Source organism: Sporothrix schenckii (assembly GCF_000961545.1).
Source record: "Sporothrix schenckii 1099-18 chromosome Unknown Cont42, whole genome shotgun sequence".
Taxonomy (NCBI): domain Eukaryota; kingdom Fungi; phylum Ascomycota; class Sordariomycetes; order Ophiostomatales; family Ophiostomataceae; genus Sporothrix; species Sporothrix schenckii.
In genome coordinates, this window is record NW_015971143.1 from 387,240 (window position 1) to 405,015 (window position 17,776).

Here is a 17,776-nt window from a genome sequence, read left to right on the forward strand (position 1 = left end):
GGCCTATATCGCGATCGACAAAAAAAGGGGGGCCCGCCATTCACGAACCACGGTGTAGGATTGCCCAAGAACGGCTATGCCGCTTTCACTCACTTTCAATCTTACGAACAGCCTCGCCCAAAAATCGACAGCCAATTTCTCTCTCAGGTCCGAAATGGGCGACGGCTTTATATTTTTCCTAGTTTGGAACCTCGCAACGGTGCTTATTTTCTTTCCCAGCTTTCCTACTTTGTCTGTACTATTTACATGATTGGAAATTTTGTCTTGTACGGAGTATATGTATTTGTATATCATCAACGAGGGGAGCCTGTGCCGTGCTTTGTTGTCTCGATTGACGTGCATCCTGACGGAAACGATGCTCACTTGTTTCTTTCTTTCTTGTTTGTTTGTTACACTTTATTTTCTACTTTCCTTTATTACTGGATATCGCATTGGTGGTCTTGGGCATGGAGAGGAAGATCACTTGGGTGGGATATATGAAAACAAAAAGCAAATAGGCTCGGCCGCGGAATTCTGGAAATCATATCGGGGCTATTTATATTCTGCACATCTCTTTCTTATTTTTGTGAGGTTTTGATTGGCGTCGACTCATTTGATTTCCAGGTATCGGTTATCTCATATTCTTTTTGCAATCGTCGCAAATACAGAGTTCGTTACGTCGATGCAGACACAAAAAAGAGTTGTGGTGTTTACAATAGCATCATTTTCTATTCATTGGTTTCCTCCGTCCACAAACCCGTCTCTGTATAAAATCAACAGAAACAACATGCGATACGTGGGCTGTTTCGAGCTGGAACGCTGCACCAAAAAGAACACACACAAATAGCAAATTGCCATCGTCCCCTCAACAAGTCTGCATCATATATTTCCCATATGTGCAAGTCCATATGCCCTATTGTCCTGTATCTCATCAGGGGTATATCTATCCCGGCGTTATGTAGCCCGCACACACCTTTAGCGGACGAGAAAGCAAAATCAAACAAAACGTAGAAAGGCAACAGAATACGTCTCAACCCCCCAGGAAAAAAAATCGAACAAAAATACAAACGCTCGTGTATACCGCTGACCAGAAGTAGACACCAATTTGAACTCCAACGAGAGAGCAATGCGATGCAAAACAAGGAGGATGGTTGAAAAAGTGAGACACGTTGAGAAAGGAAAGGGCAGCCATTCACCCCACTGGGCCGTTTTACGGCGCCGGCGGAGGCGGGGCAGTTCCGCTGCTGGTTCCATTGCTCGCAGCGGCCGAAGTATAGCGGCTGCCTTCATGGTAGCCGTTGTCGCCATTGTTCCCCTCTGCGCTGCCCCCTCCCTCCAAGGTCTCTGGGCTGTGCCGACCGCCATGACGTTTGGAAAGAGTCTTCTTTTTCAAGACGGCGGGGGCGATCTTGGGCCGATCTTGGTTGGTTGGGAGGTTGGGAGAATCAGAGCGTGGAGGAGGCGGTGGTGGTTCCGTGTTGAGCGTGGCGGCATTGGCGGCATTGGCGGCATTGGCGGCATTGGCGACATTGGCGTCGCTGTTGGCCCGCGCCTTGGTCAGCTTCTTCGGCTGCCGTCTCGTGCTGGACGTGTCCGGTACGTTCGAGGGGACGCTTGGCCCCGGCTGGGCATTGGCTTCGACCTGCATCGCGTGAGGGGTCGCCGGTGGCTGCTCCACGGTAGAACCGGAGGCAGCGCTGGCGGAGCGGCTGGGGACGGTGCCACCGTAGCGAACGTTGTGTGGAGCTGGTGTCGATGTGTCGTTGGTCGGGTGCGGGTTGCTGCCGGGAGGCGTTGCGATGTACGCATCCAGCTTGCTCTTCAGGACCTCGGACTTGACAGGCTTCGCCAGGTAGTCGTTCATGCCGGCGGCCAAGCACTTTTCACGGTCACCCTGGATGGCGGACGCGGTCATGGCTATGACCAGGACTTCACGCACGTCCTTGATCGGGTCCCGACGCAGCAACTTGGTGGCCTCGTAGCCGTCCAGGACAGGCATTTGAACATCCATCAGTACGATGTGGTACGGCACACCCTCCTTGGCCTTTTCCCGCAGGGCGTCCACCGCCTTCTGGCCGTTGTCGTATGCATCGGCCGTCTTGTAACCAAGCCGCTGCACGTATTGGATCGCGATCTTGCGGTTGATGGGATTGTCTTCGGCGATGCACACACGCAGCTTGTCTTGGTCGATTTGGCTGAGGTCCATGTACGGATTGGTCGACACCACGTCTTCGTCCGGGGATGCCGTCGGGATCGACGTCCGGAGCGAGAGCGGATGCGAGTGTTGGGACGATCTCTGAAATCCCGGGTTCGACAGGGCCGACTCCAGGTTGAACGAAGACGCAATGGGGCTAGAGGAGCTGTCGTCGCCGAGAGGAGACGAGGCTGGCACCGTGGCCGGGATGTCGCCAGCAGTGGCATTTCCGGTAGCCTTGTCAAAGGTCACCGTGAACCACGCCCGTGTGCCGACATTTTCGACACTCTCGAGGTAGATCTTGCCTTTCATGATCGTCTCGATGAGCGACTTGCAGATGCTGAGACCCAGGCCGCTGCCGCCGTACTTGCGCGCTGTGCTTGCATCGGCCTGGCTGAAAGGCTGGAAGAGCTTGGCGAGTTGCTCGGGCGGAATACCGATGCCGGTGTCTTCGACCCAGAAGGTCAACGTAACCGTGCCCTCGGTTTCGGACTCGACCCGCGCGCCAACGGTAATTGTGCCGCGCTCCGTGAATTTGATGCTGTTGCCAATGAGGTTGCCGAGCACCTGGTGCAGCCGCACCGGATCGCCAAAACAAAAGAGATTCGGCGGAAGATTGATTTGTTTGATGATTTCGACCACGCCTGCCTTTGTCTTGCCCTGGTTGCGGTACGAGGCCGCGCGGACGACTTCCGGTATGAGGTCTTTGGGGTTGAAGGCGGTGATGTACAGCTTCATTTTGTCGGCCTCCATCCGTGAGAAGTCGAGGATGTCGTTGATCACAATAAGGAGCAGGTCGGCAGACAGACGGATGGCTTCGGCCATTTCTTGCTGCTCGGGTGTCAATTTGCTGTCTCGCAGCAGCTCCGAGTTGCCAATGACACCATTGAGCGGCGTGCGCAGCTCGTGCGACACGTTGGCGAGGAAGATGGATTTGGCCTTGGTTGCTTCCTCGGCGAGCTTGACGTTGCGGTTCGCTTCGGCTTCGGCGGCCTCGGCAAGCAAGAGATTGCGCTTGGCTTCCTTCTCGGCGGCCTTGGCCTTGTTCTCGGCCTCAATGGCTTTACGCAACGCCGTCTTTTGCATCGTGACCATGGACCGGTTTTCGGCGGAAACCTTCTCGATCGCCTTGATGGCCAAGGCATTGGAGTAGCTGATGCCAATCTGGTTGACCAACAGCTGCAGGACAATCACATTCCTGTCGGTGACCGCGCCAGGCAGACCCTCCAAGTACAGCACGCCAAGGAGGGGATTCGAGGCGTGGCAGATCGGGATGGAAATGACCGACTTGCTGTGCGGGTTCTTTTGCATCCAGCTGTCGCTCACGTTGCCGAACCGCTCGTCACTAATCAAGTCGGGCACGAACACAGATTCACGGAACCGCATGCTGTAGAGAACCACGTTTTCGGCAACGATGCACGTGCCCTTGAGAGGCACGCCAGGCCGATGCGAGACGGCTCCCTTTTCTGGATCACCGCTTGCGGCAACACACCAGTCCGAGGACGAGCCGTCTTCGTCCTGCACGACAATGGCGGCTTGCGTCGCCGAGCCACCGCACGTCTGCAAAATCACGTCACACATGGTCTTGAGCAGCTCGTCGACGCGGAGCTCCGACGAGATGACCTGAGACGACTGCAGGATGGCGTGCAAGTCAATCATGTCCAGGGCCGGGAGACCAGCGGCCCCCGCGGCCCCCGCCTCCGCTTCGGCCTGCATCACACCGCGCCAGACGCCAATGCGTTCGCCCCTCAGGTCGGCCATGCTCGTTTCGCCGCCGCCGGCTATGCTGTCGCCGGCGGCCTGGCCTTCGTCGTGTTCGATAGCATGGTATTGGACCGTGGTCGTATCGGCCGCAAAGTCGGTCTGAATGCCCGCATCTTGCGTGCGCAGGTTGCGCGTTGGCCCACGCAGGAGAAGGCTGTGCTCTTCTTCAATGCGATCGGCGACACCGACCGCGGCAAGCTGCCGGTACAGGCCAACTGCATCACGCAGGGCGGAGCGGGCCGAACGCCGGGCGCGTTTTCGAATAAAAATACCCGCCATCAGGTAGTTGCCCAACGCCTCCTCAAAGATGAAGTCGTGCTCGGCGGCATGGTCCAAGGCCTCCTCGTATTGAAGGAGGGCATACCCACAGTCGTTGGTCAGCTCAGAGACCTGCGCATCGAGGAGCGTGTACCATGTGAAGTAGTTGACGTCCGAGACGGCGGACCAGTCGCGAACAGACTGGCTAAGCTCCTTGATTTTGGAGACCGTCGTTTCGAGGACCCTGGCTCGCGCGTTGCCGCTTTCCACGTCATCGGGTTGCGGGTAGTCTCGTTGGCGAAACTCCAAGCCCGCCAGAGCCAAGCCGTAAAACAGCATGAGAAGGCGCGTGTTTCTCGACGACAGAATCAAATGCCGCCGATCCATGCAGCGCTCACCCAACTGAATGACACGATCGTAGTGGCCGTACAGATACAGGGGAACAATTTCCAGCGTCTCGTACAGCAGCAGCGACCGATCCACATTGGTTGAGCATGCATGCAGCCACTCTTTATACTCTTCTGCACTGTGCCGGTCATCGTTCATAATCTCGAGCGGGTTCGAGACATGTGTCTTGCCCTGAAGGGCACGGCTGACTTGGCCAACGGCGATCAAGAGCGTGCCGCCCTGAGGATCCTCTTGCCAGTTAGGGACCTCCTCGGAGCAGTACCGACAAAACGCCTCGAGATCGGAGCACCCCTCGCTGGAATAGAACCGCATCAAGGCGGTCAGACCAAATCCGAGGATGGCAGTGACACGGTCGCCGGCCGATGCACCATACTCCATGGATCCTTCCAGCTGGATGACGGCCACAGACAAGGGATACTGAATGTGGCCCACAAAGGTCGCATAGATCATGTAGCCGCGTGCCATGGTGAAGGGATCGCGGAACCGATCCAGAAGCTCGAGGCCCGTGGAGCCAAGGTCAGCGCCGAGCTGCATCTGATTGAATCGAGCGATGGCGACGACGGCCAAGTGGACGAAACCGATGCCTGACTGCGGGTATGCGCCACAGTCGAGATGCAAATTCACCATGACGATCGACAGATGGTAGAAATAGACATCGTCGCTCCACCAGCTGATGCTCGCTGCCTCGGCCAGAACGGCTCCGATGGAAGCCAAAACCGGGTCGTCCGAGTTTGGCGCGCTTTGCAGGTCGAGGCCGTCTGTGTCCTTGATGCGCGCCGTGAGCTTATGGAAATCGCCATCGCACTGCTCGTGGGTGGGATTGTCCCTGACGGAGACGCCAAGTTCTTTGAGGCAGCCCTTGAGACGTTCGAGTGCTTCGGTTTGCTTCCCCGCCTGTGCATCAATGCGGGATTGGATAATCCAGGCCGGCGCCTTGTCAATGGCCTCCTTTGCACATCTGTATATGGTGTCTAGGATGCCGTTTGCCAATGATTGATGGCCGACGTACAGGTAGCATTCTGCGGCACGGAGGTACAGCTGAAGCGTCTCATTGTATGTGGCATCCATACCATCATCCTCCCACGGTTCGTCTTGGAGAAGGGCAATGGCGTTGCTGTAATACTTGGCGGCGGCCGGGCGTGCTCCGTTCTCCGTGGCGATGCGACCACAATCAAAGAGCAACTTGCGATACGGCTCCCGTTTCGTGACACGCTCCTTGATGAGCTCGACCGAGTCGCAAATGTGGGCAGCCGTCGTGTCCCACATCCGCAGGTCGTCGCTGTAGTATGTAACAAGTGTTCGTGCAATGACATAGTGCATTTTGCGAGGAGTGCAGACGGCGAGCTCGGCCGAGGCCACGACATAGCGGTCGTGGGCAAAGCGAAAACCGTCGTCAGTTTCGCTCGAGGTGAGGATGTAGGATTGGATGGCCGTCTGCAAGCCCTGAACCGCGTCGTCCTGTGAGAAGGACGCGTGGGCATGTTGGCCAAGAGGGCCCGGACAGGTATGGTCGGTAAACAGGAATTCTCCGCTGAGGAGGTGGCAGATTAAGTCAAACGAGAAAGAGCTCCCAATAAGAGCCGCCCAGCCCAGGATAGCGCGCGACGCCGGCGGCAGCTCCATCAGACGGCTGGTGACGAAATCGGTGTTCAGCAGGTCATAATCACTGTCACCTTGGAACTGCTCAAATACGCGGTTCATATCAAATCGCCAGACGCTGTCGCGATAGTCGTAACTGATGCACTTTTTCCGGTAGCAGGCGCTCAGCATTTCTCTCATGAAAAACGGATTGCCGGCCGTTTTGGCCTGCAGCACAACCGCCAGGGCGATGACTTCGGCTTCTGGCCGGCTCAGTGTCAAGGACACGTATCGAATGATGTCCTCTTCGTTCAGAGGGCGGAGCTGGATTCTGGTAATGGTTGGACCGCCTTTCTTTTGGACGTCATCCGAGTCCGGTGCCTTGAGAATGCGCAGCACTTTCTCGGGAGAGATCTCTTCGGGGCGGTAGGTAATGATAAGGACCATCCGCAAGCGAGCACCAATGATCTGGGTGATCAAGTCGAGAGATTCGTCGTCTGCAAAGTGCAGATCGTCAAGGCAAAAGCAGACAAACTTGTGGCTGGTAAACATGCGCAGAACATCAAGGACCGTGTTCATAAGGCGGATGGACTTGGTTGCCGCACCCGCGCGGAGAAAATCTTGGTTTGCTGGATTCGACGACCGTATACTACTCGGCGCCGAGCTGTTCTTCACTGGGCTGAAGTTTGACGACACCGAAGACCCAGGCGACGAGCCACGGCGGCCGGGGACAGCCGCACGCGGATGCTTTCCTTGGATGCTGGTCGACAAATGAGGACTGGACATCCGTGATGGGGGCTGTTGACTCCCATCGGGTGTATTGAACAAAAACTCGGGGAGACCAAGCAGCTGGTGCAACATGGGCCAGAGCGGCCGCACGTATTGCTTCAGTGACTGGTGGAAAGGCGTATCCGTGTTCCGCTCGCCCCACACCTGGCGGAAAAGCGACGACAACAGGCCAAGCAGTGGTCCGAACGCCGTCTTCCCGGCCTTGTCAAATTTGGCCGTCGCGCAATAGCCACGTCGTCTTGTGTCGTTAAGTACAGACTGAACCAGGCAGCTCTTGCCGAGTCCCGCTGCACCTTCGATTGTGACAATCTCACAGTGTCCGCGGCGGCGGAACTTGGCAGAACCCAGCTGGCGCGATAGGCTGCCCGAGTCAGCCGTCAGGGAGCCACCCGTATGGCGTGCGGAGCCGTCCCGTTCAGCAAGGATGCTGTCCAAGGGGCTTTTGGCGTCAAAAGACACGGACTGGTTGCGGTCCCAGGATCGTTGTGGCAGACGAGCAGCAGGCGGGTTCGAGTGATTGGAATTCACGGTGTCGGCCGACACGGTGTGCGAGTCTGCCGACTGGGCCGACTGGACGGAGGGGTGGAAACTACCTCGATAGGCCCTCGGATCGGACGCCACCGTGTGGGTAAACGAACCGCTCTGTGCATTCGTACCTTCCAGGGAGCTACCACCGCCTTCGCTTGACCCATCGGCCATGTCAGGGTAATCGGCCGTCGAGAGGCTAGAGCCGTCCGACATCCGGCTCCCGCCGCCCTTGTGGCTGGTGGCATGACTTTTTGCCACACGCTCAATGACCGTGAGAAGCTGCTCTCGCGGTTCCTCACGGCCAATCATGTCTGTGGGGAGCATGAAAGTCGAGGAGACGTCCCGCGAAGCAACTTGCCAGTCCTTCAAGGAGGCCAGGTCGCCGTTGGCAAGGAAGTTGCGCACGTCGACCAGGTCGTGGCGCAGGCCACTCGCCGAGTGGTACCGATCATGAATGTTCTTGGCGGTGCACTTCTGGATAATGCGGCCAATGGCGTCGGGCACGTCGAGGCGGACCGTAGACACGTTCAAAATGCGCCGCCCCAAGACACACTGGACAATGTCCAGGGGTAGCTCGCCCTCGAAAACGGGTTGCTGTGTCAACATCGTCCAGAAGAGAACACCCAACGAGTAAATATCGGTCCGTGAGTCCGGCTCGGCGGGCATGCGCCCTGTCTGTTCGGGGCTGATATACATTAGTTTATTCTTGGCACCCAGCTCCTTGGACAATGTAGCCCAGCCCGTGCTCATCAGGCCATGCTCAAAGGACCGCAGGCCAGAGCCGAAGGACACCAGCTTGACCTGGAGGGTGTCTGGGTTGAAATGGAAGGCGTCGCCGCGGATTTCACCATGAACGATATTCTGGCTGTGGTGGATCAGTTCCAGGCACTGCGTTGCACCAATGGCAAACTCTAAAAAAAGCTCGAGGCTGATGGGTGGTCCAAGGTTGATGTCAGGTTTGATATACGCTTCCCATGCGTCGCCGACGCGGCGGGCAAAGTAAAAAGCCGGGCCAAGGTCGGTGAACTTGGACATGTCCGTTCTGCCGGGGCTCTGGTAGATGGCGACCACGAGCGGACCACGGTCGCTGGAGTGAGGCGCCAAGCGCATGAGATCGACGGGTTTCGCAAGGTGCTCGCCGTGCGGGTCGACGCTCTGATTCATTTTCTTGACAATGTGAAAGGACCGCTCTTCACGCAGCACATGGTATGATATCCGTGCCACAACAGCCTCCTCGACCAGGGCTTCGCTGACCGAGGCGAACGAGGCCGAGCTCAATGCCGACGACGTACTGTCCACATGGCCGTCGCTCGCCACGTCGGTCGCCGTTGGGGAGAAGACAGAGCCGTCTGCCGGGGGTGTCCGGTTTGAGACCAAGCGGCCGACGGGTGACGGGCTCGAGACATGGCTGGGGTGGACTGTAGACTGTGAGGACGCCACGAAATGGGAGACAAATCGCGTGCCAAAGACATGCCTGGGAATCGTCCGCGTTAGATCACAAGGCCATGACAACAACAACCAGGGGCACCCAACTTACCAGTTGTCGTAGCTCGTGTGTAGCGGCCGCTGCGTCTCGTCCCAGGTGTATCCGGCGATCTGGCGGAGACGATCGAACATGCGCGCCGGTGGATCGAGCGAGTCGTCCACCAGCGGTCCCGCGTTGATGTCCATGGCGGTCACGCGTTGCAGGCCGTCACGGGCAGGTCTGTGCCGTGTATGTTGTCGTTCGCGTGCGCCGTTGTCGATGTCAAGGAAGCGGCTTGCTTTGGGCGACTGGGTTGAGAGGCTCTTCAGGACGAGGTTCCCTCGAAGTGATTAGTCTCTGCCAGGCTGCGTCAATAACCGTTTTGGCTGCATCGTCGGGCGTCAACAGGTCGATTGGCAAGCGACTTCGGCGGTGCCGGACGACAACGGAACGATGCAAACAGGGTGAAAAGGAGAGAAATTGCGAATCGGGCGGCGCGTGTCTATCACGGCCCGGGCGTGCCTGTCGTCTGAGGAGGGGTCGGGGTTTGGAGAGCGAGACGGTGAGGCTGCTATCGGAAAGTAATCTAATCATCCGAGGATGTGTGGCTTGTCGAGGACCTGCTCCGTCAGGAAACAACACCGCCGTTCTTTTCGTTGTGCTTCCTTGCGACGGGCAGCGTGCGCACGGCCCCTTTTGCTGTTGTTGCGGTCGGTGAACTTGGCGGCGCGCTTCCCTCGCTTTTTACCACTTCGTTTATCGATGTATCGGGCGATCGATCTGGGCGGAAAATGTCAACAGGCAGCACGAAATGACAGGACGGCGAGCGGTTCCAGCACAAAGGTACGCCAAGTTATAGCCTCACTACTGGCTAGTGTCGTTTCGTGTCTCACCTCTCCTCCCTGTTCGCTAAGGCGTTTGTTTGTCACTGTGCTGTGAAGCTGCTTTTTCTCTCCAAAACGCCGACTCAGTAAGAAGCGGGTGCCGCTAAATGTCGACTTAGGTCTGCTAGTTTGGCCGCCTGTGAGAAATCAGGCGCCAAACGTGAACGGTGTGTATTCCAGGGGAAATGAGTGGGTGCGAAAACTGGGGCCGAAGCTACTGATGTCGGTGAAGCGTCATGAAGATGCACATGGCCAGGTTTGCACGTATGGTCAACTCACGATCGTGAACAAAGACAATGTAGATACGAAAGAATGGAAATGAAATGCGAACACAGGATGCAATCAAGGTTGGCACGGGAATGGGGTATGGGGCAATACGGTAGAGAGGAGGGAAAGGTGAGGGAATGTGTGGAAGATGTTCAACGGAAATGCCGCTTTGCAGAAGAGCAGAACGATCACAGCAACTCTCGTTCGGATTTTCCTAAACCGACCCAAATGTGGGCAAGGAAGGTGCCGCACATATATGGAAAGAGCACAACCAAGTGCACGAAGCCCCTAGACAGCGCTGTGCATTGGTCGCCATTGCTGTATTACAGTACGAATGTAATTACACTACAAATACTACCCTCTACGCGCTTATCCGCATAGCTGCTTCTCACTGTTTTGCTGCCCATGTTATATGCCGTATTTACTTCTGCCCACTAAAATTGCAGCCGTATGTGCCTTGTCCAAAAATCGTTGCGGGGAATGTCATTGGCGGGCACTACTGTTGCGTCCGCCAAACAAAGGTCATGGACATGTACTTATAGCGTCGTTTCCCACAGTATAGCACGCCATAAGGTACATAATACTACTTTTGCTCCCATTACGTGGGATGCATGGCATGCATCCTCCTCTCCCGTCTCCAGCACAACATGATGTCAGTCTCGACAAACAGCCAATCACAGCGGCGATACCGACACGAAAGTCCGTCACACTTGGGTAATCCGATCGCTTTGTGGCTCTCGAGACTCGTGCTGTTTTTGTGCGATCGTTTTTTGTGCACCATTTATGACGCAGTCTGGCAGTGTTCAATGGACCTCGTCGCCCCCCGTCGAAGATGTCTGTACTCCATACGTCTGCAGGTCTGGTATTGGCTCTGAAAGGATAGCAAACAATATGTTGTTTCTACAGGACGGGATTGTGTGGCTTGCATTCGTAAGCCATGTTCAACAGTCGTGCTACGACGTGAGCGGAATGCCAGTGGCGGATCGTGAGATTGGATTGTGCGCCAGGAACAACAAGGCACACAAGGGTGACTGTACGGCGAACAAAGACGGACGATGCGAGAATGGCAAGGCCAGGCACCGGGATGAGAGCCATCTTTATAATCCTAGTTAAAATACAGTCATCACGCAGAACAAAGGTAAGCAAAAACGGCTTACACCCGGGCTGTTGTAAATAGTTAGACGGGCACATTTCGCGATTCTTATAACGATGGCCAACGACTTGTCACATCGACAGTGGCATGCACCTATTCGCACACAAAGATAGGATGTATAATTGGCGCATGGACCTGCGTGAGCAGTAAAACTAGGTTTATGTATCAGCGCCAGACATGCAGAGAAATAAGAGAGAACCACGGAAAGTAAATTGAAAGTAAATCAGCGCGTTCTATTCATCTCCATATCTAACTAAATCAAAGTAATAATTTCGCTCTGTCTGAGCAATGAATGCGTAACCTCGAATTTTGCCCCCCTTTTTCTTGCAGACAATTCGCCATCATTAACTGTATATTTTGCTCGTCCCAAAGAAAGGCATGTTTTGTCAGCATGTCGCTCGCTACCATCCTCTGTCGCCCCCACTGCAGTGGCAGGCACGCAGAACAGAGCCCCTCAACGTTAACGCGAGGGGAGGGACGCATTCGGGGCCTGGGTACCAAAGGCGAATGTCTGGTCCAGGCGACGCTCGGTGTTCTGGCGCGAGTTGACAAAGTCGGGGTAGTTGAGCGTCAGCTCGACAGCGCCATTGACAATGTGGTCAACCGCCTCCACACCGAGCATGAACGAGTGGTCCTGGTTGCCGACCTCGTACCGCCAGCTGCCAAAGCGGCCACGAGACAGGATGTCCTTGTCCTGCAGCTTGGGCAGCAGCTCCTTGAGAACGCCCTCGCGCTCCAGGGTGGGCGTCGGGTAGCCCTGGACGAACTTGCGGTGGTAGGTCGACACGATCGCGTCAGTGGACTTGATCATGTCGGTGTTGATGAGGCCCTGAATGCAGTCCTTGAGCAGGTTCTCCTCATCGACGGGCTTGAGCGACGACTGCGACACCTCCAGCATGATGGACCAATATGGGCCGGCCTCGGGCTCGCTCGACGCGGGCTTGCTGCCGTCGGCGTGGTAGAGCGTCGGCAGCTTGACATCAGCTTGCGGCTGGTTGTTGGGCGAGTAGTTGGAGAAGATGGTGGCTCGGTAAAAGGGGCAGTTGTCCTCGGGGAAGTAGAGCTAGAGCACAACAGGCTTTTAGTATGCATATCAACAACAAACAGAAAGCACCGGCGACCAACACGCGGACATACCCAGCACTTGTCACCAATGCGCTCGGGGCGCTCACCACGCAGACCGACACCGATGACGTGGGTCGACGAGTAGAAGAGGCCCTTGGAGAGGTCAATCAACGCCTTGTCCTCCATCTTCTCAACAAGCTTGTCCACAGCCATGGTGTTGACCAGCTTGCCGTAGCCAATGGTGGTGCCGTCGGCCATGGTGACAATCTTCTTGTCAGCGTTCACCTTGGCGACCTCGCCCTTCTTGCCAAAGACCTTCTTCTCCTTGGGCAGGGTGTCGGCCACGGCGATCCAGATGCCACCAGTGCCGTCACGAGCGGGGAAGCGGAAGGTGGCGTTGGGGCCCCAGTTACCGGCGACCTTGTTCAGGATGACGTTGCGGATGGTGTTCTTGACGTCAGGAGCGGCGACGCGCTCGCCGAGCCACTGGCACTGCATCTTGGTGGTGGGGACAGCCCACACCTTGTAGTTGTAGGGACGCATAAAGATGTCGGCGACGCCCGTGCCTGTCATGCGCACGATCCACTCGTCGAAGTTGGCGGGTTTGGTGTTGGCCACGCGGCACTCGAGAGCGGACTCAATGAGGCCGTCGACGCACTTGACCTGGTCCTCCTTGGGCAGCACGGAGATGTTGTTCTGGAAGGGGTAGGGGACCCAGAGGTCGCGGTAGCGCACATAGGAGATGCGCTGGTGGGTGTACCAGTCGTCCTTCTTGGGGAGGGCCTCATCGAGGCAGTCGTCAAAGTACTTGTAGTGGGAGAAGATGACATGACCACCGACGTCGTACAGCTGTCAACATGAACGGTTGTTAGAGCGCGAGGTCCTGCGTAGTTTCTGGCGCCTCAAGAGGGCAGGAGAAAGGGCGCATCACATACGAAGCCCTCAGGGGTGACGTCGGTCGAAGCCAGGCCGCCGGCCTTCTCGTTGGCGTCAACAATCAGCCATGAAGGGCCGTTCTGGAGGAAAGGCTGTCAGAATACAGAGCAGATTTGGTAACGAGCTGCAGGGCCAGGCAATGCGCCGTGCAAAAGTGTAACATGGATGCCTACGATGTGGTTGAGGCGCTTGGCGGCGCCGAGACCGGTCGGGCCAGCACCGATCACAAGAACGTCGACGTTGCTGTAGACAAACAAGTAAGCTAGGGTCAGCCTTGCGGTCTCAGGGTCAATTGAGAAGCACGACGAGTGTGGGCAACATACATATCAGCCATTGCTGCGGATGGATGCGTTTGTCGAGGTAAAAAGAAAGGTTGGGGAGAGGGGCGGAATTGGACAACGAGGATGCAGAAAGAGCGGTAAGGGCAAGGCTGGCGAAGCTCTAGATGAAAAGAAAGATAAGTCCGACGACGCGCGGACAGCAAACAGGCGATGACAGATCGTCTATGTTGTACAGTTGGTTGTGCTGGTTGCCCGGAAGCTGTTCCTTGTTTGTTTTCTTTCCGGCTTCAATGATAAAGGAGCAAATAAGAGAAATACAGAAATAACGTTCTCCTGCCGTTCGCCCTTTCTCTCAATCGTTCCTACCACCTTCTCGTGTTGCGACCAAATAAAGGACGCCATTGGCCCCCTCCACCTTCCCCTGTTGGCCAGGCACAAAGAGGTAAAGCCCACAACACCCCCCCCCCCCAATGCGTGCTCCTGCTCCATTGGCGATTGGCGGGGCGCCGATAGGCCAGTAAAATTATTATTGGATTTTTTAGCCATTGCCACGCCCATCTTCTAGCACCTCGCCCCTGACCCCTGTCCACCTCTTCTTTTTTCTGTTTCTGCCAGAGCGCTAGCGTTAGAGAAGAAGGCTTTGTGGGGCGATAAAAATGACAGACAACGGGTAACCAAAACAAAGATCACCGCCAAAGACTAAAAAGTTTTTTGGGTGCTGGCAACTGGGAAGGACACTATTCAAAGTTTTTTTTTCTTTTGGTATTTTTGGTTAGGAGGCAAAAAGAAGAGAGAGAGAGAGAGAAGAAAAAAGCGACAGTCTGAAAAAGATACGCCAGCGTGGTTTGATCCTCAATAATGATCGCAACGGAGAACATGGTCGTAAAATCTGGTTTCCCTGGTTCCCTGGTTCCCTGGCTCCCTGGCTCCCTGGTCATTGTCGACGATCTGGGCTCATCTCGGACTTGATATGAGAGAATAACGGGACAGCGTCTGACAGTGTCCGTCAGTCATTTCGGCAAAGATACGCGTGGTCTGTACGTTGTACGTCTGTTCGTACAGAGTAATTTACGAAGCACTGTATATAAGGTACCAGAGATTGCTCATGAGCCTTTCCCGCAGCCCATGACGCAGTTCTGCAGACAAGCAAAAGAATGACGCGCGAACGCAACGAGATAGGATAGGTAGAGCCTTTAGCCTATGGAAGTGCGCTTCAACGTGATATAATCCGATGTTCGTAGAAATGCAGTGATTCTCAAAAGGTTGCGTACCTGCATATCATCTATCATCGTGGGTGGACCCTCGGGGCGTTTCTACCAACTGGCCCCGGGTTCTATCGAAACACCTTGTTTCGTGGCCGATGGGTTAGGTACGTCTAGGGGACGAGACCAGGCGAGGCTGAAGTCGTCATCGACGTGCAAAAGACGGAGCCTGATCCTGGCTGTATTTCTCGCCAAGCAAAAAGCACACGATGAGACAAACAGGTGTCATTTTAAGTGCTTGTGGCTTCCGCGTCATGTTTCTAGTAAGAAACGGCCCGGTTCGCTGTCCTCCCTTCAACGGCTTCGACTCGTCGTGGGATCTCTGTGTTCAAACTCGCAATGTGCGACTCGGCCCAGCGGCAAATGGCGGAGGAGGCCCTCCTGGCAGTATTCATCCTTCCCTATTTGTATGACAGGCGAGATGGTCCGAAATACCAGCAAGACGTCGCACCAGAATTTCCTATGCGCCTGTCCAACCTTTCCGTGCTTTGGTTTCCGTCGCTTCTACCACACACAGCCGTGAAGTGAAGGCCTGGCCTGGACCCGAGCCACGCGCTGCCAATGCGTGAGACGGCCTGGCCCGCGAACGCCTCCTCGCGGTAGGTGCAAGCTAACACGGACGAAGACCGTATGTTACGACATACAAAATATGGAGTATACCACGTAATGCCAGAGGACTTGTATTCAGTCAGAGGTGCATTGCATTGCCGGATAAGCTTCTGGTAGCAGGGAAAAGGCCGCAATTGGCATCTTGTCAACTTGCAGCGGCATCGCCAAGACACTCCCAAAGCTCTTGGCGCAGGAGCTTCAATCTGGGGCACAATCAGATGGAAGGATTGTCTCCATACGAAAATAGTTATTCCTCAAACAGGCCATGACTCTGCGTGATAGGTCCCCCGAGCGTTCCATCTTACATCGATTCCCAAAGAGACGACACCTCGCTCTCTGACGGACGGTTGCATAAAGAAGTGGGTGCACAATCAGTCTTGAAGATTCGCCGAGGCAGGGAACAATTTTGCCGGTCAAAATTCCTACTTGAGAATCCCAGTTTGAGACGGCGAAGAGGCACACGGAAAACAAGAAATACTGTGGGCTCAGATGAGGAACAGGAGTCCTGCAAGCCCATCAACCAACAGTCTTTTCCAAGGAGAGGGCAGCGTAAATTGGGGCTCAGGACATAAGATATGTCGATCTGCGCCTGTTAAAACAGACAAGGCCAGGACAGGCCCAACTCTGCAGCACGTCGCCCTCTGTCGCCTGTCTGACGATGGCATCGAGACTTCAAGATAAGGAGCAGAGATATATCAGGCACTCCACGCGACCGCTTTTCCACTTTAAGAGCAATGTTTTCTCCTTCTAGTTCGCATCTCGATTTCCTACTTTTGCCCATCCCTCCCTATCTTACACGTCGCCGTACAGGGAGTCCCAAGGCTGTGGTCTGCGTGGTCCGCTCAGTGTCTCTGATTTGCTCAGAAGATATAGAGTGATCAGGACCCTTTGGTTTTCATGGCCTTGCCCAACCCAAGATACTTCTGACATGTGTCCACTACTAAAGCCACTTCTGCTCTTTTTCCAAGATCTTATTACTTTGCCTAATTTAGCATGGGCCCCTGTCCAAATTGACTCGCTTGACGAATAAATTCAGGGAATTTGTCGACAGCTACAAATTGGCTTTACTTCGTAACTATGAATACTTTCCAGCGGAGCGGCACTGTCACCCACGGCCGAGAAACAAGGCACGCATCCCACATGCGCCTTGAAACGATATTCAAAAGTGAATAGCCGGCGGAACGTATGAAAGCAAGGCGGCACAACGTAGATATTGTGTTCCGAGCATACAAATAAGATCCAAGACCAGCAGCCAGCGCAAGGCATGGGCACTGTAAGACAGGGGGCGTACGGAGTAATTACGAACAGGCCGTGGTATGGGACAGGAAAACCGCAAGCGGGAGGTGTCTCACAAGATACGGTAAACTGCTTCTTGGTCTGAAAATAAACGCGAGCTGCTTGTAGAAAAATGGCGTAATGTATCCTTTCGCGCTAAAAGCTGCAAATTGGTACCTCATTCCCTTTTGGCCTGCATCCTTCCACTCCCCACGCCATATTACCTGTTTCTTTTTTCTTTTTCTTTTTCTCCCCCTTTTGATTAAATCATGGCTGTGCAAAGATCACGAAATTGGCCGCTTCCGTTGGCCATTCGCGATCGCTCGCAGGGGCCACGCTCACATCAAATCTGTGTTGTCTTGAACCCGTCTTCTGTAGGAGCAGTGCGACTGCGAATCTGTTCTCTCCACTGTAGCCCCTTGCTCATATTTACAGCACCTTTTAAAAATGCCGTCATGCTGTCAAGTCCGGTTTCGTTTTGGTTGCCTCTTGTCAATCGTCTCGCCTTTCCTTTTCTCCTGAATCTTGTTCTAGTGCCGGTTCCGAAGCTCCAGTTTTCTTAGTCGTAGTGGGAACGAGACAGAACAGAGAGAGGCAATGCGGCAATAGCGTCTTTGTGCCCCATAACGCACGCCTCCCACCACTGGGCCTCCCCTATTTCCATCCAATTCCCCCACTGCCTCCCGCTTCTGCTCCTTAATTAGTTTCCCTCGTGTTTGTCTCCTGTTCTCTAGGTCTCGACTAATCTTCTGCAAACCAAGCTTTTTGTTCGTCTTTTCTGGTCGTAGACTCACTGATACCACACGTCACATCAGAAAAGACGCGCACTAACGTACCGGCTGCGTCCCTAACAAACCGCCCCAAAAGCCAGATTAGAAGGACGGCCGCCACGCTCTTAGCCTGGACTGATGTCCAACGCACTGAAGACTCCCCTATTTCCCTGCTGCACAGGCACACGCCAGCAAAAAAAAAAGTCTAGCATTCTGACTCTCTTCTTCCACCTTGCTCTCCTCCACACCCCCAATCTCAACCGCAACCAATCTACGCTTGGGCAATCACTCTCTTCTTTTTTCTTGCTCTC

At 55.1% G+C, this 17,776-nt stretch overlaps 3 protein-coding genes across 3 annotated transcripts; all 3 read right to left on the reverse strand.

The window, feature by feature from the left end:
- Positions 1-1,189: 1,189 nt before the first annotated feature.
- SPSK_01358 (histidine kinase group protein) lies at positions 1,190-8,662 on the reverse strand (the record flags this gene model as incomplete). Its single annotated transcript, XM_016728273.1, has 1 exon — positions 1,190-8,662. The coding sequence occupies one exon, from the start codon at positions 8,660-8,662 to the stop codon at positions 1,190-1,192; it is 7,473 nt and encodes a 2,490-aa protein (XP_016589656.1).
- Positions 8,663-8,690: 28 nt separating this feature from the next.
- SPSK_02019 (uncharacterized protein) lies at positions 8,691-9,169 on the reverse strand (the record flags this gene model as incomplete). Its single annotated transcript, XM_016728917.1, has 2 exons — positions 8,691-8,916; positions 9,036-9,169. 2 exons carry the CDS (start codon positions 9,167-9,169, stop codon positions 8,691-8,693), a joined length of 360 nt encoding a protein of 119 aa, XP_016589657.1.
- A 2,558-nt stretch (positions 9,170-11,727) lies between these two features.
- Positions 11,728-13,602, reverse strand: SPSK_01583 (uncharacterized protein; the record flags this gene model as incomplete). Its single annotated transcript, XM_016728492.1, has 5 exons — positions 11,728-12,330; positions 12,405-13,181; positions 13,268-13,360; positions 13,442-13,511; positions 13,592-13,602. 5 exons carry the CDS (start codon positions 13,600-13,602, stop codon positions 11,728-11,730), a joined length of 1,554 nt encoding a protein of 517 aa, XP_016589658.1.
- Positions 13,603-17,776: the final 4,174 nt, after the last annotated feature.